Source organism: Trichoderma evansii, assembly GCF_050947405.1.
Source record: "Trichoderma evansii strain SZMC 28006 chromosome Unknown GGI43scaffold_8, whole genome shotgun sequence".
Taxonomy (NCBI): Eukaryota; Fungi; Ascomycota; class Sordariomycetes; order Hypocreales; family Hypocreaceae; genus Trichoderma; species Trichoderma evansii.
In genome coordinates this window covers 46,365-67,214 of record NW_028145198.1, presented here as the reverse complement: position 1 = coordinate 67,214, position 20,850 = coordinate 46,365, and the positions used below count along the sequence as shown (strand labels likewise).

The following is a 20,850-nucleotide window of genomic DNA, read 5'->3' as shown; positions in this document are numbered from 1 at the left end:
GAATAACACTGAATCTGGTCACTTAGGTGATACAATTTGGGGGCTTTGTGCCAATATTACTACATATTCTAATACTTATACCCATGCCCGAAGACATCTGCCGTGGGAGATAGGATTTTGTGAACATCATCATTCTGTAATGTATTGAGCGCCGATGCCTGTTCGTGATAAATTTAGATCGTGTAGTTGCCCATACAAGTCATCTCATGACAATATTCAGTTGGCCAAAACATCAGTATTGCTACTATTTCTGCCAAGTTCTCATTATCCATATCAGGAACTCTTTTCTGGCAGTACACAGGAACTATATAAAGACGACTCGCTGCTGCAGTTTTGATTTATTCACAAACCATCTTACTCCCCCTCAAAAGATATCAATCACAAAGACATCATGGCCAAACTCTCCTCTTCCCCAACCGGTACCAAGTCCATCTCTCGATGGATAAACCAGGTATCTGCCCTTGCTCTCAAGGCCGCACGAACCTTTACACGGGAAGCTGGCCTTGTCAAGACGAAAAATTCATCTGTTGAAAGCATCCCCGAAAGAAATGAAATTCTTTTGTCACAAAAATTATATGCGCCACGCCAATACGACGAAAACGCCACAGGCGAGGACCTCCTAAAAGATCTCTCAGGAGAAATAAGGGGGAAGACTATTCTGACGACTGGTGTCACCCTGGGTACACTCGGCGGCCTCTTTGTTCAGACGATAGCCAAGGCTGAGCCCGCTGCACTGATTCTTGCAGGGCGTAACTTGGAGAAAACGCAAGCAACAGCCGATGCCCTCAAGGCGGCTCATCCTAATATTGATGTTCGCACGCTTCAGTTGGATCTTAGTTCTCTTGCTGCAGTGCGTAAGGCCGCTGCTACTCTTAACTCCATGAAAGACCTCCCTCATATTGATGTCTTGGTAAACAATGCTGGCATGATGGCCACGGACTACAAGGTTACTGTTGATGGTTTTGAGCAACAATTTGCGAGCAATCATCTTGGCCATTTCCTCTTTACCAATCTTATCATGGGTAAACTCTTGGCTTCTGAAGCCCCAAGAATTGTCGCCATTTCTAGCGTAGCGCATCGTTTCAGTCCTATTAGATGGGGCGACATTAATTTCGAGGTTCGTGCCATCTCAAGATTATCTGTTTCTATAGCCAGACTTGGTGTACTAACTGAGAGAATCGGTAGAACGGCGAGTCGTATAATAAATGGCGCGCATACGGACAGTCAAAGACGGCCAACATGCTCATGGCCGTTTCTTTGGCAGACAAACTAGGACCAACGCATGGTTTAACTGCTTTTAGCGTGCATCCAGGAGTTATTGCCACGACTAACTTGGCCGAGCATCTTGATTTTGCCGCTGAATTGCCAGGACTTGGTAGGTCTTCCTCTCTATTGCAATTATATAATATGTGTGTATACTGGTTCTTGCTACAAATGCTGATTTTCATTGCAGCGGTCATTGACGGCGACTTTGGAAATCTCAAATGGGATATAGATATAGTTCCATTCATCTCTATGGAGAGGGGCATAGCCACTCATGTCTATGGGGCTTTCGAGCCCAGTTTGAAAGGTACGTGCCATTATTCAACTTTTTATAAAATTCTTTTTCAAAATGGGGAGAGAAGAGGGAAAATTGAATAGAAAAAAGAGAAAACAAAATGTTGACACCTATATTAGGAAACAACGGCGCGTATTTACTAGAATCTCGTGTCGCAGATGCGTTCTCGGACACTGTTAAGCCATGGGCTACGAGCAAAGTAGAAGCAGAGCGTCTCTGGAAGTTGAGTGAGAAGCTTGTTGGACAGGAATTTGTGTACTAAATCCTTTGGTTCCTTCACTGCTGTTACCTATAGATCGGAGCGTGATTCTCCTTGACTTTTTAATCAGCCCTTCTAGATAAAGATGGGCTTCAGACACAGATATTGTTTTATTTAATTTTAATAGATTTTTTTTTAAATTAGAATCATCCCTTGTGACAATAGTCCAAAACGTTACATTCAATCATGGCATTCCTTATGACTTATGCCCACGAAAAATGCTCAGTGTGTAAATACACTGCGCCTGCTTTTGAACCTTGAAAAATTTTCAAATTTTCATTGGCGACAGCATTTCGTACATCGTTTTGCATCGTTTTAGGGCCGCAAACGAACACACTAAGAGATTGACCAGCTTCAGCGATACTAGCTACCTCTTGTATAATATGAGGTAATTGGGGCCGGCCCTCAAATTCTCGCTCAAGTGCATCTATATTGCGTCCTTCTTCTCGAGTAATATTTTTATCTGCTGACGAGACTGATCTTTTTGAAGTAGGATCCTTTGCAAGTTTGTTTTCCAGACCTGCCGTTTGCATTGCTTTTTCAGTCAGATAGACTTCGACTTGAATATCAGTATTGAATGATGAACCAGTATCTGAATACTTTGATAGCAGCTCTCTTACGGCTCTTAAAAACCATGTACGGCAGCTAGCATCTCGAGTTGCCAAGATGACACGCAAGGAAAGGGGCTTAGAGTTGCTACGCTTGGCAGTAAAAGCTTCTTTACCATCAGTGCGCACAACTTGGCCTTGTTCCTCATCTCCCGATATCGACCGGTGTTTAGCAATTTGCTCAATGAATGGCAAGCACCAGCCAGCTCCTGAGCCACCTGAAACGACAAGGAGATGATCGCTGTCATGATATCTCTGCATGGTGATACCTCCATATGGTCCGTCAACAAGAACTGGTATTGAACCGCCGGGTTTTTCCAGAGCATATTGGTATAGCTTGACAGTAAACCCTTTTTCGGGTCGAATGTAAAAGGTGAGCTCAGATTGCTTATCCGTCTTCTCTGACGGTGAGGAGCAGATGGTGAAGGGATGAGCCGAGAGAGCATGCAGGATGCCAAAACTTGTAAATCGGAGGAAACAATGCTGCCCTGGTACCCAGACAAAGTTGGCTGGAATTGTGATGCGAACAAAACCATTGTCTTCTACAAAGATCTGAGCTTTCGATTTGATGCCGTACTTGAAGCAAGTCCGCAGCCAGGGGTAGGTGTAACAAGGAACATAAACAGCTGCAGTTGCGATAAAATAATCCCTATACCTTTGTCAGTGGCTGTATCATTGTATATAATGGTGACTAATTGTCCTTACCATGAGGTGAGTGTATAACCACAGTGGCAAAAGAACGTCACCATGAATATGACAACGGCAAATAAATGTGTCATCTTGAAGAATTCATATCCAAGATTTCTGCATTTTGGGTTAGCCTCGTTAATTGTATTAGCGACTTCATTGTCACTAACCTGATTGTGCTGTGGGATGCAAAGGTAAGCCACGCCTGAAAAACGAGTGCGACAATGCCGGTCCAATAGAATACAAGATTAGAAGCAAAATGCGCTTTCATATCATGCCACCGAATATGGTATACAATGAATGGAAAGGTATGTAGGAGCGCAAGGATAAAGAAGGCGTAGGATATCCATCTGTGGAAGACTTGGAGTCTCTCGTAAGAAACTCCAGTAAACAAGGTAATCCAATTTGCCTTGCTCGCAGTTGCACTAGGTACCATTAGTGTTGTAAAGACTTCGCCGTGATCAACTGACTTACAATATGAATGGCATACATGCCAGACCTAACCATCCAGATCTAGTAGCCAGTGCAGGTGAATTGCCATAAATCTCACTTGGCCAGTAGTAAGGCTGCGGAATCAAGTCCATACCTGTCAAATCATCAGTTTAATTCTGGATTAAGATGGATGAGGGAGTTGTTCTATTATTAGCTTACAGAAAAAGAAGATGGTACCAGCAAGTCCCAGTAATAAAATACCAACCGGAGCCGAGTTCCACTGAAGTGACTTGACATGAAAGCCACGGTACGATAGATATCGAATACTTGCTATTAGTTTTTGCCATACTAGAGGCCCTCTTATTCTGCGAGATCCAAGAATCTGTGATACAATGTGACCAATGATGAAAATACCAATAGCGCACATGAAGAATGCCACAGTTGGCAACGCAAAAACATAATCTGCGATATACCTAGTTGGAGTTCGTCAGTTGATCATTCCACTTTCAGGGAGTAGTGCCAGGATCTCTCATACCAAAAGTGCCAGCGCTGCTTATACCAGTCGCATTGTTCGGCGGTGAGCTCATCACACTCAAATGTACGGCTTGAATGTAGCTGGATAGGCCCAGAAAGCCAGGCGGGGTCCATGTCCATATCCATTCTATATTTTCTTTCCAAAGGGTTGGTAAATATCCCTTCTGTTTATGGCGTGGTAAGTTGAAGAAAGCTGTTCATTTCAAGCTTGGTAGCTCTGCAGTAATGAAAAAGAAAGAACAAAATAAAATACATCAAAGAAGACATGTTATGCCTTATTTAATGCTATTGCTCTCGTTTTATAGGGTGAAACAAACGCTCGTGAGTCCATTTTTTTGGTCTTCATTGAGGCAGCATAAAACTATTTTCGATAAATGACCAGTAAAAAAGACGATCATTTCAGACCGTTATTTGCTAACTACTCTATGGTGGTTGGCTGGATCTGAGTTATGAGAATGTTGCGCGTGTTTGAGCAAGTTTTATACTACTAGCTCGCCTGTATAACCCGTACGTTGGAGATACTAGAAAAATAGCTGCTGTGCGAATTATTAGAGAGATGTGGATCGTATAGTGTTACTCAGCCAATCCAAGTATAGTATACTTAAATTAGGGGTCATAGGCTCAAAAAGTCGATCATGTTGGTTGAAACAGCGAGTATATCAACGTAAATCGTATGATTGATATTTTTTGGACATGCGATCGACTAGATAAAATTCCACTAGCTAGTTCAAGTCCCGCTACTATTTCTACCGAACACATATATCTACCGGACATATATATTACTCCTCCATCTCCTACCGCTTTACTGCCGGGACTGTTCTCCACCAAAGCCCTTCTCCCCATGTAGCTTATTGATTTCAACTTGCTCATTCAAGTTTGTTCTTTTTGAGCTCCATTCGGCTGCCCCCCCTTTTAAATCTTTTCAATCACTTATATGAAGACAAGATGCTGTCCCAAGTCGTTTTCACCTACCAAGCGAAAGACTCCACACACTAGATGATATTTGACCGATTCAGACGAGCGGCGATCAGGCGTTTAGAGGACACCAAGTACCGCTACTCGACCTACTAAACGTTTTCTTCGTTAAAACCTGTCGACAAGACGCTTCAAGCTCTTCCACCGACACCAGAACAGAGAGATCTTTGTTATTTTAGCCTCCTATCGCCCAAAACTGGTCATCCGCACACATACAGAGGTTTGGCAGAGACCCATAAAGCCATCCACCACGTTCACAAGCTTATACCCAAAGTCGCTTCAGCCTACGGTGAGACAAGAATATTAAGTCTGTCATAAAATAATGCAACATTTTCTCTCCGTACTTGGATTCTACATACTATTGATAACATCTGACTAGACCGCGATCGATATTATACATGTCGGTTTGAACGATAGTTCGCACTACACTGCTCATTTCAATAAAGCCAAATTCATTGACTTGGGAACGCGGCTACAATATTAGCCTATCATGCAAACAGATTTTGGAGAACGATCAAATTCATAATAGTAAGTGCGATATTCCTGAATCAATTGTGACCTTGTCCGTGGAACGCTCCCCTACCTTTGATGCTAGGACTACTGCCAACGCCAATACGCCAGCTAATTTTCAGCCTTCCTTAATATTCATGGAGGGCAGCCACTGTGAAGATATTTGCGCTGATTTAACCGATTATGGGCAACAAAATTGCCATGAAATATATGGATGGCGTTGCGGGAATGGAATGCCTTTATCTCGCCGTTTCTCAATTCTCGTATGTTGATGCTGAGCCCATCATTGTGGCCTTTACTTGCAGATATGTGGTCATTTACTCTAGAACAGAAGGCTTGGAGCCATACCACCGTAGCAATTTGAAGTCGCCAAAAGCATAAATCCTCAGCTATATGTGCTTGATATATTTAGAGGAATTTGATTTGGATAGATAAATGTCATCCAGTCGGTCGCATGTCTAAAAGAATATCAACTGCATGATTCGCTTTAAATAATTCTCTCTAATACTTTTTTCTTTCTTTCGCCTGGGTGGTAACTGTCGCAAAGACAGAACTCATTTTGCGAGCTGTATGAGCATTTGTATGTAGGCTTAGCTGCTTCTGGCTTGAACAGCTATGCTATTACAAGCTATTATCTCAGACGTCATATTGTCACAGCAATAAGCTGTTATTAGTAGCAATTTGGTTAAGTATAGCAATAACAGAAGAGATATAAATTGCCGTCTTCATATTTCATGTTAGAGCGCTGCCGGCTATTCGCATCATTTCGATTATACAGGCTCTGGCCTTTTTATATGGGTTCAGGTTCGGCAGTCACTGGAGATCGTCGGAATCGCCAAGCTTTTAATACCTAGCGTACCGAAATGCCATGATCCGCTTCGTCGTACGATTTATACTAAACAGCCGATGTCATACCAGATGAATATTAGTTTGCTCCTCGACGCGCACGGCTGCGACATAGCGTTGAGAATCTCGTAATACTAATCATTGGAGATTTAACCCAATTGATCCATGTGGAGTCGGGCGGCCCGGTAAAACTTGTAGTGCCAATCTATGCAAAGCTATAGCCCTGCCGTGATTAGGAATCTATCCAGTATCTCCGGGTCGAGGTTGAAAATTGGTGGCATCTTCTTCCGTTGCTTTCCTGACCGGGCGTGGGCTGCTTAGGTCATTGGCCCGAAGACTCTCCGTTGATAATAATATTAGGCAACTTTGTGCGATATCACAGGTGTGAATAAGAGCTGCGTAAAAAGCTCCCCCCACAGGCAAATCATTCCCAATGGGATTCCATAAACGCATACCCCTCTTTGCTTTCTTTCAATCATATTTTGGCGATATCCGGGTTCATCCGGACCCGCATATCTTTGGGGGGCCGTTTAATATAGGTCTTAGTAATAATGCGAGGGGAGCTCTGGCTCCGGTGTCTGATATTAGTGGGGGAATAGTATCCTGCAATGCTCGCAAATGGAGAGATGGAAATTATTATTGCTCTCAATCGTACAGAGAGCGCAGCAACAGCGTCGGGCTAATAAGTCTTGGTCTATCCGAATTTCATTTATCGGGAATTCGTAAATAGAACGGGTCTATCGTGTCAGCCGCTTATGGCTCGATCTGACTCCTCTAGCTGTGACCTGGTGAGGCTTGCGGGAATGACGCAGTGGGTCGCGCCTGTAAGGTACAATATACACAACAGGTAGCGTTGCCGTTGACGCGCGATTTAATACGATGCGATGCACTCCGTATCGGATGGACGAAGGATGAGGCAGAGGTGGGAGGGGCAAAGCGAGATCTGACTTCATTGAAAGCCCGCGATGAAAGGGAGAGACAAAGAGAGAATCAGCCGCCGCGAAAGGCGGGCTGGCAGCACCTATATAGCTTATGCTGTACTCATTCATGGGAGAAATGGCGTTATTCTAGGGCTGTCATCACGTTGGTTATGTAAAACAGAATATATAGCGCCATTACCACCGTCTCAGTTTGGTATACGATAGACCTGTTTGATTCTACAGAGTACAGGGCTGATGGTTCCAATCTGCACTGCCGTAATGAACTTCCAGCCCTCCTCACAAGGCGGGCGTCCACATGAGTAAAGCGGAGCGGCTAAGGCCGGCTGAGATGGGGAATCTGATGACCATATTTCTAGCCTCCGCCGTCATGAGAAATGATTTCCTTTTCCCGGCGATACTCCATGTTATTCCAAAATGGAAAGATAAAAGATGCTACTACATACTCGCAAGTTGTAGCAACGGGCACTCGCAACTGTAGCGCGCCCCGAGATGTCCGGAAATCCACATCAGGTACGAAGTGATTCACGCTGCTGGAGCTCAGAAACTATTAAAGTTACACCAAGCGGTGGAGCCGTAGCGTGAAAAGGAAAAGACGATTAGTATATGACGCTGTTTTACTCTTTTGGCTCTTGTCTGTATCCATCGTTTATCCCTGTAAACTGTTTGAAATCCTTTCGGTTCGTCGCCCATGTCTCAGTGACAAATCTGTCCTCTATCCGTTGAACAAGCCCACGGAAAGTTAGTCCAACTTCTAAACTCCATGGTGCATGCACTTGTGGAAAGCCGTGCGCCATCGTCCCCACGCCTGCATCTACTAGTGGTACTAGCATCATGCCGAGCAGTATCCGTATTGGTTCAAGCTTACTCATAATTCCAGCCCGGGCGGGTAAGCAATAACTCAAACCACTCAGGTACGAGTACATGCCTTCTAATTGGATTTGTTAAGCTTGCCCACGGGATTAATTTACGTGAACACGCTCGCCGGATGAGCGCCCCCATCTTCACGGAGTTAGTAATAGGTGCCAGCTAGTTTCCAATGGAGCCTGCACGTTGACAAGCAGCCATGCTGGGGGCTGATAACCCCATGATTCCAAACAGTGCGGGCCCTTCCTCTCTCTGCGTCAGGCCTTGCGGATACACTGGCCGCAGGCCCTACTGCTTGATCATCCTGACCAATGTCTAAATCAGGGCTGAGGAGTCGAGCCATGGCGTCCGGCCGGCGGGTTCCACAACAACGTCTCGGGGCCGGTGTCTTGCATCATGGGTGCGTAGGTAGCGGACCCTCCTGAAGCCCTGAAGCTTTCACGCTGCCGCAAAAGCTTGCGGATGGCTGACCCAATTGATAGGCTCTTCGGCATATCGGGGAGGGGAAGATGGACATGGAAACAGGCGTTCTCGGGCTGCGGGCGTGGCATGTGGGATGATGAGGCTAGAGCGCTGCGGCTACCTTGTCGATGATGGACTATCCCATGCCTCATCCTGTCAGAGCCTGTCCTTTCCGGTCCTAGGTTTCGCGCCTGTGGCTTTTGGACATTACGTAGATCGTGGTCCGACACTTCGCTTGTTGGCGGCTTGCGGGTGCCTGGATTGACTCGCGACGGATCAGATGTGCTAGGTAATATATATAGATAGGTGTAGCCGTGCCTTGGTTCCTGTTCCCCTCATTCTGATACTACATGCTTGCTTGTACTGTTTGTTGACTTGACTTGACTGGAACGGCCTGAGACTAAATCAATTAACTCATAATAAATAACACATACTCACGACACATACAACACTCACACGTAATTCACAATGCCAGCTGTCAGGGAGTCCGTCCTCCTTGCGCAGCAGCCCTCTTCAGACGAAACCATGGCCCTCAAGGCCGTCGACCTCGCCACGGTCAAGGCGCTAGACATTATCGACATCCAAAATGCGCGTGTCGAAATCAACCTTCAGGATGAGATCCTCTCACAGATGAACCCCGAGCAGGGCCCTCGCACATTGCCCACGCTGCTCCTATACGACGAGAGGGGACTGCAGCTATTTGAAGATGTACGTTGATATTTTCCACTTGCCGCGTTGAGAAGTTGTGTAACCAGATCTGTGTCCAGATCACATATCTGGATGAATATTACTTGACAAACTACGAGATCGAGTTGTTGAAGAAGTCATCGGCGGAAATCGCCAGCAAGATTCCTGAAGGGGCCATGGTGGTGGAGTTGGGCAGCGGGTCAGTTCCAGTGATGTCATTGTTGCTTTCGTATTGCGGCGAATACTCCGTTTATGCTGACATTTATGCCTGTGAATAAAGAAATCTTCGCAAAATCTGTCTTTTGCTGCAGGCTTTTGAAGATGCAAAGAAGAAGATTGACTATTTTGCGCTCGATTTGTCTCAGACCGAGCTGGAGCGCACACTGGCTGAAGTGCCCGCGTTCAACTACGTGACTTGCCGTGGCCTGCTCGGCACATACGACGATGGCCGCGAATGGCTCAAGCAGGAGTCACTCTTGGACCGACCAAAGTGCATCGTGCACCTTGGCTCAAGTATTGGTATGATATTTATTTTTCTTGTGTTTGGATATTTAATATCCTTCTTCTTCTTTGTATTCAGCTAACCCTTGTGTGTCTTAGGCAACTTTAACCGCGAAGAGGCGGCGGATTTCCTCAAGTCTTTTGCAGAGGAGCTGCAGCCCGCAGATCTCATGATTGTCGGCGTCGACTCATGCCAGAACCCTGATAAAGTTTAGTAAGTGCATCTAAGCAGCCCCAGAATTAATTTTTATAAATAGAAAAAAGAATGGTGAGCTAACAGAGGAATCGCAAATAGTCATGCATACAACGGTTAGTAGCGGCATTGATTGAATAGGTACATGTAACCAGTTATACTGACATTAGATTGTTCAGACAGCAAAGGAATCACACACCAGTAAGATCTTCTAGCAAGAATATTTTACATAACCCAAACTAACTGACAAAATTTTAGATTTGTTCTCAATGGACTCGCTCACGCCAATGAGATTCTCGGCGATGAAGTTTTCAACGTCGAAGATTGGAACGTCACTGGCGAGTATGTCTATGACATCGACGGTGGCCGCCATCAGGCATTTGTTTCACCCCTTGAGATCTCTTCAGTTCTTGGTCACATCATCAAGCCGCATGAGCGCATCAAGATTGAGCAGAGCTTCAAGTACTCAGAACTGGGTATCGAGAAGCTGTGGAAGACAGCTGGCCTCGATGAGATTACTAAATGGAGCCACAATGATGAATACGGTATGTTTTGAGTCGCTGCCCCCTTGATATCATCAAAAGTTAACAAATCTTCTTAGGGCTACACATGCTGAAAAAAGCGAAATTGCCCTTCTCCAGGCTCCCTGAGGTCTACGCCAAGGAGGCTCTGCCTACTTGGTCTGATTGGGAGAATCTCTGGGCGGCGTGGGATATCGTCACCAGAAAGATGCTCCCCGATGAAGAGCTCAATGAGAAGCCAATCAAGCTGCGTAATGAATGCATTTTCTATCTCGGCCACATTCCAGCCTTCCTTGACATCCAGCTGAAGAAGACGACAGGGGCTGGTGGAACAGAGCCTGTCTATTTCCATTCCATTTTTGAGAGAGGCATTGATCCCGACGTCGATAACCCCGAGCACTGCCACGTCCACTCTGAAATTCCAGACGAGTGGCCTCCTTTGGATGATATCCTTAAGTATCAACACGCTGTTCGCGAAAGACTCCGCAAACTCTACGCCAACATAGATCAGCTAGACAAAGACGTCCGCCGCGCCATCTGGGTCGGATTTGAGCACGAGGTGCTCCACATAGAGACTCTGCTTTACATGATGCTCCAGAGCGACAAGACCATTCCACCCCCACACACAGTGGTTCCCGATTTCCCAAAGATTGCCCAGAAGGCATACGCCGCGCGCGTACCAAACCAGTGGTTCGATATTCCCGAGCAGACCATCACTATTGGAATGGACGACCCCGAAGACGAGCTGGACCCACAGCGTCCCCTTGGATGGTAAATAACCCAAGGCTCAAAATATGCAAGCGAATCAATTTTTTTCTAACAATTGTACACAGGGATAACGAGAAGCCTGCGAGACAGCAGAGCGTCCACGCCTTCCAGGCAAAGGGAAGAGCCATCACCAACGAAGAGGTGAGCACTATCATTCTCATTTCAAATCATCAGCATAGCTAACTAGAACCAGTACGCCAAGTACCTTTATTCATCTCACATCAAGGACCTCCCCGCTTCTTGGTCCATCATCCCTCCCAACTATCACCACAACACCAACGCTACCACAGTCGGAAAGCCCATTCACAGCGAGCTTCCTGAGAACTTTATCCACGATAAGGCTGTGCGCACAGTCTATGGACTGGTACCCCTGAGATATGCTCTCGACTGGCCTGTATTCGCCTCGTATGATGAGCTTGCTGGGTGTGCTTCTTGGATGGGCGGTAGAATTCCTACCATGGAAGAGGCCGAAAGCATTTATGCGTACGCAGAGAAGCAGAAGGACATTGCGAAACAGAGCAAGTTGGTGAATAAGGTTCCAGCAGTTAATGGGTAAGTCTTGATACCTTTGTAACTCAACTGTGAATAAAAGATTCTAACAAAAGTTTTACAGCCACCTGGTTAATGACGGTGTTCAAGAAACACCCCCATCGGCTACTTCCCCCTCCTCTCTCTTCGTCGATCTCAGCAACTCCAATACCGGTTTCCTCCACTGGCACCCTGTTCCCGTAACCCCCAACGGCGGTTCTCTCGCTGGCCAAGCCGAGCTTGGTGGCGTGTGGGAATGGACGAGCACCGTCCTGCGCCCGCATGAGGGATTTACCCCCATGGGTCTTTATCCTCTCTACACGACTGACTTCTTTGACGAGAAGCACAACATCGTGTTGGGTGGATCGTGGGCGACTCACCCGCGTGTGGCCGGTAGAAAGAGCTTTGTCAACTGGTACCAGAGGAACTACCTGTATCCTTGGGCTGGAGCCAGATTGGTGCGAGATATTTAAGAGAGAGTTTGGAGTTGGGGGACGATTTGACGGTGAGATTGGTGGCGAAAGGGTATGGCGAGTTGAGGATATAAAACGGGTAACAGATTGACACATATGAGTACGATATACGCAAGGATGATGGACATTTGGAGCGCAAAAGCGCGGACGGTCATTACCGAGTATATAATGCTCTCAATTCCGCTCAATTCTAGAACACTCGTTTAGAATATAAATAACAAATACTATCATTAAAATAACCTCTGCTATTGGCTCACATTGCGATGAAAATTGTAATTGTAATTTTCGGTGGAAACATTAATCTGGAGATTCTCGAGCATGTCTAAATGAACAGGTCTTCAATTATGATTAGATACCATAATCTTTGAGATACGCAATAACTGTAATTTATAGGCTAATTCTCAATATTTATAGCCCTCGTTGAAACATCGTGGATATTCTCACATATTCCTGCTGCAAAATCTCAGTCGCCAGAACTCCACATAACCACCCTATAATGTTAAACTAAACGGAAAATAAAATTCAAAGAAGCAAAGAGGAAAAAAAGAGTCATCTACACTTCTCATTTATACGTTTCTTGCATCCATACCACCGATTCTCGAATCGCCTCGTCAACGTGCGCTCTTCGGATTCCAGGGGAAGCTCCCAAACACACAGCCTTGGAGACGAGTTTATGGACCAAAGTATCGAGATTTATCGTGATGTTAATATGCTCAGTGTTGCACGTTGTCGCATTCTCCGGTGAAATGTTTATTCCATCGACATCCCAAAGAGAGGGTGCAAATGCTGTTGTTACATTATCCTGCTCTTCGAATATAGCAAATTCGTGACCAATACCAAGCTCATCGAGATCGGAGCTGTCCAATGTATGATTGTTATAAGCTTGATTTTGGATGCCATCCGTCTCAGTTGTATCGATGATCGTCGCAGATAACTTGCTGCCGACAGGGATAGCCAGATTCAGCAAGTCATCGTCTGGCGCCTCCTCTCGAATAAAGATCCCCCGCTGTTCGAGATACTCTTCTACGTCCGAGGGTTCGAGCCACTCTCCCTGGAGATCAGGTACTGCTGTAGACATGACTGTTCGTGTGCATCCATACTGTAGACGCTGCATATTAGGTTGTGGCCTTCGTGGAACTAGAGTATGCGTTTGTCCTTCAATGAGGCGCATCATCTTGGGTAGATACTCTGCCTTGGCAGAGCAGCGCTCCTGTTCTAGCTTGGCTTCGACGTAGTCAATGGAGAGGTATTGCATAGCTCGTCTGAGGACATTGTCCTCACTTTCGAACTGGAGCGGCAACAAAAGGGATGGGAGGATACGCAGGACGGGCACTCTCGGAAGCTTGAGTCTATCTGCAGCGAGATCTATGCACGCGCGAAAGATCCGTTGAGAGATTGATACAGGCTTTCGAGAGAAATAAGAATCGGCAGAGTTTACATGCATTGGGATACAAACGGCATCATCTTCATAGTCATCGCTATCCATTGTATCCATTGTTGCAAGGTGATCACACGATGGATAATCGAGTTCAGGCAATTCATCATCAGCCAGGGCATTCTTCGCAATAGCAATGATGTTCGTGGCTGTCTCATGGAGCTGTATTAGAAACTCTGCCGGCAAGTATTCCTGCTTGCCCAGCAACATTTTATGAAACTTGGAGAATTCATCCAGAGAGCTATTAAGGGCCTTCTCCAGGACATCTACCCTAGCCTTTGCGGCTGTGAGCTCATTTGCTTTGCGGTTGCGATACGATCTCTGGGCGAGCCGCATGCGGGAGCGTGGCTGAGAGAGAATACAGGTTAGCTACTTGCCTGTATTTGCTATTTGTTGTATGGAAAGGCTGAGAAAAGGGGCTTAGCTGTTAAATATTTACCCACCGAATTGTCATTTGGATCTGCAGGCAAACTGTCCTTCATTCGAGGACGCCCGGGTCGTCGTACCGGGGCATCTCTATCAGCAGCTATTTTGGGCTGCCCGATGTTACCGGTGCGCATGGCTAGTGCAGCTATATCCATCTCAACTCAATCTGTATCTCTCTCCTGTTATGGCTCGATAAGAATTAGTTTGTCGTCGACTTGTATTCGAGATGCTGTTTTCACGCTTGAGGATGCTGAACTTACTCCAGAAGGGGGTCGTAGAGAGATGACAAAAGATTAATTTGTCTGACACCCCCCATATTGAGCCTGGGGGGTTCAGACAAATTAATTCCCCCGACAAGCGCTTATTCGCTGTGCCGGCCTTGCCCCACTCCACCTCCGCTACTCCGCCAGATCTTTGCAGCCAGACCCGGAGCTGAGGTCGGAGCTGAGCCGAAAACACCGTATCTGGGGCTGCTTCAACTTTCTAAATTGGGACATGTTGGCTGACTTACTTGAGCTTCAAAAGGGCCTTGAAGCATCGAGAAGTGGTGGATGCCGGACATAGCGGTTTTTACATATTTTGACAAATTATTTACGACATCTATGTAGACTCGATGTTGAAGATGGTTGCGGATTTTGAAGTCGAGTGATGGCATTTCGACATGATGCGGCCAACAGTTTACGATGTGAAAATGAGGAATGGTATATATATATATATAAATCATAAAGAAGTTCAAGACTGCACTGAAAGCGCCATCCAGCTTCCAACATCATTGAACTAAATACGCCGTCAATTAAATAACAAACTCCAAAATCGCAAATTATTCCCACATCAAAAATGCCTGCTACTCTTACTCGCAAGCTGGGCAAGTATGGCCCTGAAATTCCCGCCATTGGCTTTGGTCTCATGGGTATTGGAATTGACTGCTATGGTGCAACTGGGTAAGACGGAAATATAGAAGAAAAAGGCAAATAGTAAGAATATGGCTAACAGAATATACTAGAAATGACGAGGAGAGGTTCGCTGTGCTAGACCATGCATGGAAGCAGGGCTGCACTCACTGGGACACCTCAGACGTATACGGAGACTCTGAGGATCTCATTGGCAAGTGGTTCAAGCTGCACCCTGAGCGCCGTGCCGACATCTTTCTGGCCACCAAATTTGGCATCTCAGCAGAAGTTCAGCCCGACGGCACCTACAAGGGAACAGTCGACAGTACCCCCGAGTATGCCAAAGCAGCTTGTGAAAAGAGTTTGAAGCGTCTTGGAGTCGACTATGTCGATCTTTACTATGCGCACCGGGTTGATGGAAAGACGCCAATCGAGAAGACAGTTCAGGCTTTGGTAGAGCTAAAGAGGTAATGTCTCCTTTCTATCCAGTACTGTCTAGTACCTGGCATTATGTTTACTAATCGAGAGTCAACAGCGAGGGCAAGATCAAGCACATTGGCTTTTCAGAAATCTCTGGAGAAAGCTTGCGCCGAGCATTTGCCGTGCACCCAATTGCAGCTGTTCAGATCGAATACAGCCCATGGGCATTGGAAACTGAGGGGCCTGTATCGAAATATCTCCTCAAAGCTTGCCGAGAGCTCGGTGTCGCCACCATCGCATATTCGCCTCTTGGCCGTGGAATGTTGACTGGACAATATACTTCGACTGCCGAGCTTGAAGAGAAGGATTTCCGGAAGAATGTCGAGCAATTCAAGGGAGACAACATGAAGAAGAACCTGCAGCTGGTTAACAAGTTCAAAGAAGTTGCTGAAAAGAAGGGCTGCAGTCTCTCTCAGCTCGCCCTCGCTTGGCTCCTCGCGCAAGGCGATGACATCTTCCCCATCCCCGGCACAAAGAAGACCAAGTATCTGGATGACAATTGGGGAGCTCAGAGTGTTCAATTGACGACGGAGGAAGCTAGTGAGATCCGACAGTTGGTAGACCAGCTTGGCGTTGCCGGGGGCCGTGATATTGCGTTTAACCAGTATGCTGACACGCCCGCTCTTTAAGAACTAGTAGCTCTCTTAGAGGCGAATTACGCGCGTTCTGAGACTACTGAGCTTCATTCGCAATATGCATTCAAAAGCGTGTTAGGCATAGTGGATTGACAACGTGACTGGACATATGGGGTAGCTCGTATCGGCAGTTGTTATCAAAGGCCCCTTAGCAGATAAATAGGCATCCCTTCCTCTTCTAAATTTAGCCTTAGTCATATTTCATCACAATTTATAACAGAAAAAAAGCCTCATCACAGTGGCGCAAAGACTATAGGGCTCCTTGTAGGTACTTTTTGTCTTATATGTTGTGAGAGGCCGGCGGTGCAACTATCGACATCACGTCTCATTTTTGACGTCCATCAGGCGATATGATGACGCACTAGAAGGACACGGCTGCTATTTGTCAATTACACCCTCGCTTCTGGATTTTTGACTTCGATTTGTGCCGATTCACTGATGTTGTGCCGTGCCTCTCGCGTATCAATAAAATGCTGGCGCTGTTGCGTCGCATCCATCCGTTACAATGTCTTACCAAAGCTGCGTCGTAAATCATTTCTCCTCTCTCCTTTTTTCCTCCTTACGCGCCGTAGCTCACGCAGCTCTCTCTCTTCTACAATGATTCATTGAGATCCTATTTCTCGTCTCTAGTCCGCTACTATTTCACATGTGTGCCCACTACTGTAACAGGCCACGTTCCTTAAACCGCGCAAGCTCTCATGTCCCAGCAGCAACCGATCGCCGAACTCGCATCGCCCCGCACGTGGAAATCGAACAACTCGAGCCAAATAGGCTAAAGTAACCAAAGCAATCGTGTACCCCATCGAAAACATGTGTACCTTTTTCTGGTGCTACGTGCTCTGCCCATGCCCGTACGAGAAGGACTGTGCCTTAGCCATTAATCGGATAGTGTACTGGACTGGTCTATGGCGCCATAGGACGGGGAAGCGGGCCCCTGTTCCCAACTCTGGCACGGCTTGCGAGAAGCAGAAGGGGCTGTACGGCCAAGATGCCGAGCCGTCGTGGGGGTGTTCGTGTCGGCGACTCATCGACTGGATGGCAGAGTTGACCTTTGTCATTGATTCGACGCCGTGTGCCGAGTGCAGCCACAAGTGCAAGGCCCGCTTTGATAAGAGGATGGAGGAGGAAAGACAAAGAAGAGCAGAAGGGAGGAGAGAGGAAACATTTTCATATGGTAGTATGAGTAGATGAGGGGCGAAAGAGGTGGACCGACTGGGAGGAATAGTCTACTCTGAGAGACTAAATGTATTATTATATCAATATGGCTCTCTTGTCAGAGCATGGGATGCCCATGTCATTTTTGGCATCTAAGCAGCGAGTGGAATGGTATGAATCGAACAACGATTGGATCTTTCGTAGTAACTCAATGTTAGGACTAACAATTGACTAATGACACGATATTCTTCACTGCAATACCTCATACCAACGTAACCCAATACAACCGAGACTGTAAGATCAATAATGTGCAGCTAATTAACCGAGATTTATACCCCGCAACTATCAATAATGTTTTGGAGAATTTATATAGTGTGTTGATAAACAAATTCTCCAAAACACTATTCATGATTCTGCCATGTACTTCGCTTATATCGCAGAATTCTATAGACCGAGGTTTAACGCTTGTTTACAAGAGTACTATCGGAGTCCAATGAAAGAAAAAGAGGTAACGACTAAATTATACTATCGATCAGAGGCAGGCCTACGGAGTACTACTAATCTACTTTTGCTTAGGTTCTATATTTTTAGACTCATGTGACAAGCGCTGTAACGTTTGAAGCATCTTTTTCTGTCATCAACTCAACTATTCGTCTTGAGCTAGCTACATTTGTATCTATACCTACTCATATCTCTCCGTGACTTTGTATGAGCAGTTCAACAAAAGTATAGCCCGGTGTTTGCAATTCTTTTGGAGCCGAGAAGTAAAAAACTGTCAGCACAGAGGTAGTAAAATATATCGGACTCTTTCTACGAGCTGCCGCTAGTTTCCTAGAGTAATTTAGTTGCAATGGCAATGCAGTATATCAGAGAGAAATTCTCTGTAAATCTGAGCATCCCAGGATAGCGTGTAGCTATGTAGTAAAATAAAACCACATGCACAAGAGTCGATCGCCGATAAATATTAAAGTCGCCAAATGGACCCTAATATGGTATTGTCGAGTACTAGTCTCAAACTTTTATAAATATATATAAGAAGGAAACAATAACTTAAAACAGATCTTAAAATATACAATTTTATCTCAAAGGGCAGTCTAAAAGCAGGACAGACCAGGCGAGCGCAATACACCATTAGTTGAAAGAGTACATGTATAAATGTACATTTGAAGGAATTAGTCGCTGGATGGAGTTTACAATAAAATAGAGGATAAGTACCTATATATAGTAAATAACATGCGACTGTAACTGCCAATGCTAGGTGGAGTGTGGATAGAAGCACGGTTAGAATCTGCCTAGGGGCAATCATGTTGTCAAGAACAATACTGCTTCAACTCCAGAATCCGCAACACTGTTCAAATGTGCTTACAGCGAGGCATGGGCCTCTCCAAGCCTGCTCCGCCGAAACTAATCATCTGTGGATATATTTAGGGGCGCCGTCTAGGTCACTCACGATTTCAGTTGCTGTGTTACCTACATGTACTGGCCAATCATGACGTTACTCTAAACGTTATTTCCTGTGAACCGCTGTTTAGGATATAGTAAGGATTTCTATTTTGATGCCACACACACATCCTGATTCCTAATCAAATGAAGCATATTACTTGGCAGATGTAACTAAGGCTTATTTTTTATGTACTTATTCATGGGATGACTCGCGCAGCTGGATTGTAAGGCTGCATTGCACCCTTGCATCGCGCTAAGAATCCTGCTACCATTACCTTGGGAGCATATCAATACTTATTCGTACATAGCCTGGCTTATTTATGGTTGAAGCCCAGACTTTAGTGAACACGTTAATAGTTAACCTGCACGATTAAGTTGGTAAGAAATAGACTACAACAAGGTTGAAGATCCGCAACTCCGTAAGCTAATTAAGCCGATCCCTGCGTCATTATGCTTATCCCATACTAATCACGTATCTGGAATCGATACGTCAGGTGGTTGTTTCACCAATAGAGTAAAAGCAATAGTACTCCTTTACCGCAAGTTGCTGGACAAAGAGATTAAGCATCAGATTGAGTCCACTTATATCAACTAAACTCAAGATGGCAACCAAGCTGACAACCAGCAGAGCAAGGCTCAGTTGCACCTGCGACAGAGTATAAGTTGAACTAAATCTGTCGTTTTCTTTCTTTTTTTCTTCTCCGGCCTTGGCTATTCATTCACTCCTTGTTGTCAATATTATCCTTATTACCATCTTTGTTACGATGAAGAGCAATATCTCTATCATAGCTCCTCTGCTGAGCCTCCTCTGCTCTGCAGATTCACCCGCAAATTTCTTTAGTAACGGGGCTGAAGGCCTTTCGAGTGGTGACTGGGATCTTGCAATGCGTAGCGCAAATGCAACTGGGACTGGCAGCATCCCCGGATATAACATCAGAGAGAAATATCCAGGGAAAAGTGATAACTGGACGTTGTCAATTTCAGTTGCCAGTGACATACCAGGCGGAAATGCCGCCTCCGGTAAATTCGTTACTGGCACCCAGTTCGAGTGGAAGGGCCCTTCGGGCGTAATTTCTGGAGCAGATTCGTCATGGTTCCTGTGCCATAATGTTTACAGCAGCGTAAAGCTGAAACAATCTGGCGCTGCATCAACCAACGGAAGTTGTTCAGGGCTGCTCTCTGATGGATGTCTAAGTGCTCTTCAAACATCACTTGATGCAGGCACGCAGTGCCAAAATATTACTCTACCTTCTGTTTGCGAAGATGAGCTTGAGCTAGGCGATGGTAAAGGATTTGGTTTGACATCTGGTTGGTCTTGTTCTTTTTAGTCCGTCATCTCCTAAACTAACAATGCTTCAGCTCATCCTATCCAGGGCTCTAATAGCAGCGACTCAATCCAGATCCGCTATGGTAACGAGAGCCATGACCGCGGAAACTTCACAGCTTACGATGATGCTATTCGACGAGTCTGGCTTGTGGTGACTGGATTTGCCCAAGCTGGGAGTGACAATGCGCACCCACGTGGCTCAGCTGGTCAGCCAAGCAGCGTTGCATGCTTACAAGCGGACGAAATCCAGAACAATAGCAGAGATTTCAAAAGCGTGGCTAGTATTGCATCTTCATCACTGGTACAAGTGTTGATAGGTTTCGCTGTGGCAGCAAGCTTGTGCTTGTAGCTGCGTATGCTGTAATTTTTTGGACATGGATGCTGGATAAAGAATTTCACATTACATAGCCAAGCTATATTAAATACATCTAGAAAGCGTATTATATTTTAATAGATCTATAAAGAATAGAAACGATGCTACGCGTAATTGCATATATATGCAGACAACTTGAAGTGACTTGCTTCTTGCTGTTAGGTCTCTTAATACTTCAACAGCTATTTACATGCTATTTTCTATCTATGAAGCACACGGCATTAATCGATTACTCCAAAATTAAGTGTGCATATAACTACATGTACCTACATGAATGTTTAACTTCAAATCTACAAACGCCAGTGCCCGTGCAGCTCCAAGAGAGAGCAATGAGTTTGA

General features: G+C 45.6%; 6 protein-coding genes across 6 annotated transcripts; 4 read left to right on the top strand and 2 right to left on the bottom strand.

Moving 5' to 3' along the window:
* Positions 1 to 391: 391 nt before the first annotated feature.
* Positions 392 to 1,908, top strand: GGI43DRAFT_433597 (uncharacterized protein; the record flags this gene model as incomplete). The annotated part of the gene is made up of 4 exons (XM_083209773.1): positions 392 to 1,117; positions 1,186 to 1,375; positions 1,454 to 1,570; positions 1,678 to 1,908. 4 exons carry the CDS (start codon positions 392 to 394, stop codon positions 1,818 to 1,820), a joined length of 1,176 nt encoding a protein of 391 aa, XP_083061109.1. The 3' UTR covers positions 1,821 to 1,908.
* Positions 1,909 to 2,020: 112 nt separating this feature from the next.
* GGI43DRAFT_433596 (ferric reductase like transmembrane component-domain-containing protein) lies at positions 2,021 to 4,204 on the bottom strand (the record flags this gene model as incomplete). The annotated part of the gene is made up of 6 exons (XM_083209772.1): positions 2,021 to 3,074; positions 3,131 to 3,229; positions 3,283 to 3,537; positions 3,587 to 3,698; positions 3,764 to 4,017; positions 4,080 to 4,204. The coding sequence occupies 6 exons, from the start codon at positions 4,202 to 4,204 to the stop codon at positions 2,021 to 2,023; spliced, it is 1,899 nt and encodes a 632-aa protein (XP_083061108.1).
* Positions 4,205 to 9,028: 4,824 nt separating this feature from the next.
* On the top strand, positions 9,029 to 12,586 carry GGI43DRAFT_402999 (C-type lectin protein). Its single transcript, XM_083205741.1, has 11 exons — positions 9,029 to 9,384; positions 9,444 to 9,562; positions 9,644 to 9,882; positions 9,964 to 10,078; positions 10,160 to 10,173; positions 10,237 to 10,258; positions 10,316 to 10,602; positions 10,659 to 11,349; positions 11,412 to 11,487; positions 11,540 to 11,898; positions 11,960 to 12,586. The coding sequence occupies exons 1-11, from the start codon at positions 9,145 to 9,147 to the stop codon at positions 12,345 to 12,347; spliced, it is 2,550 nt and encodes an 849-aa protein (XP_083061107.1). The 5' UTR covers positions 9,029 to 9,144; the 3' UTR covers positions 12,348 to 12,586.
* Positions 12,587 to 12,604: 18 nt separating this feature from the next.
* GGI43DRAFT_402998 (bZIP transcription factor) lies at positions 12,605 to 14,488 on the bottom strand. The gene is made up of 3 exons (XM_083205740.1): positions 14,469 to 14,488; positions 14,226 to 14,396; positions 12,605 to 14,130 (listed from the first exon to the last, which is right to left on the bottom strand). The coding sequence occupies exons 2-3, from the start codon at positions 14,361 to 14,363 to the stop codon at positions 12,910 to 12,912; spliced, it is 1,359 nt and encodes a 452-aa protein (XP_083061106.1). The 5' UTR covers positions 14,364 to 14,396; positions 14,469 to 14,488; the 3' UTR covers positions 12,605 to 12,909.
* A 557-nt stretch (positions 14,489 to 15,045) lies between these two features.
* Positions 15,046 to 16,386, top strand: GGI43DRAFT_433594 (aldo/keto reductase; the record flags this gene model as incomplete). Its single annotated transcript, XM_083209771.1, has 3 exons — positions 15,046 to 15,149; positions 15,212 to 15,565; positions 15,634 to 16,386. 3 exons carry the CDS (start codon positions 15,046 to 15,048, stop codon positions 16,205 to 16,207), a joined length of 1,032 nt encoding a protein of 343 aa, XP_083061105.1. The 3' UTR covers positions 16,208 to 16,386.
* A 3,189-nt stretch (positions 16,387 to 19,575) lies between these two features.
* Positions 19,576 to 20,487, top strand: GGI43DRAFT_433593 (uncharacterized protein; the record flags this gene model as incomplete). The annotated part of the gene is made up of 2 exons (XM_083209770.1): positions 19,576 to 20,119; positions 20,171 to 20,487. The coding sequence occupies 2 exons, from the start codon at positions 19,576 to 19,578 to the stop codon at positions 20,485 to 20,487; spliced, it is 861 nt and encodes a 286-aa protein (XP_083061104.1).
* Positions 20,488 to 20,850: the final 363 nt, after the last annotated feature.

Bases quoted from the DNA above. Each gene is read 5' to 3' on its own strand.
- GGI43DRAFT_402999 (XM_083205741.1), top strand. From the start codon at position 9,145: ATGCCAGCTGTCAGGGAGTCCGTCCTCCTTGCGCAGCAGCCCTCTTCA. The intron at 9,563-9,643 runs GTCAGTTCCAGT...CTGTGAATAAAG, and splicing joins GTGGTGGAGTTGGGCAGCGG to AAATCTTCGCAAAATCTGTC. The intron at 11,350-11,411 runs GTAAATAACCCA...AATTGTACACAG, and splicing joins CCACAGCGTCCCCTTGGATG to GGATAACGAGAAGCCTGCGA.
- GGI43DRAFT_402998 (XM_083205740.1), bottom strand. From the start codon at position 14,363: ATGGATATAGCTGCACTAGCCATGCGCACCGGTAACATCGGGCAGCCC. The intron at 14,131-14,225 runs GTGGGTAAATAT...ATTCTCTCTCAG, and splicing joins CAGATCCAAATGACAATTCG to CCACGCTCCCGCATGCGGCT.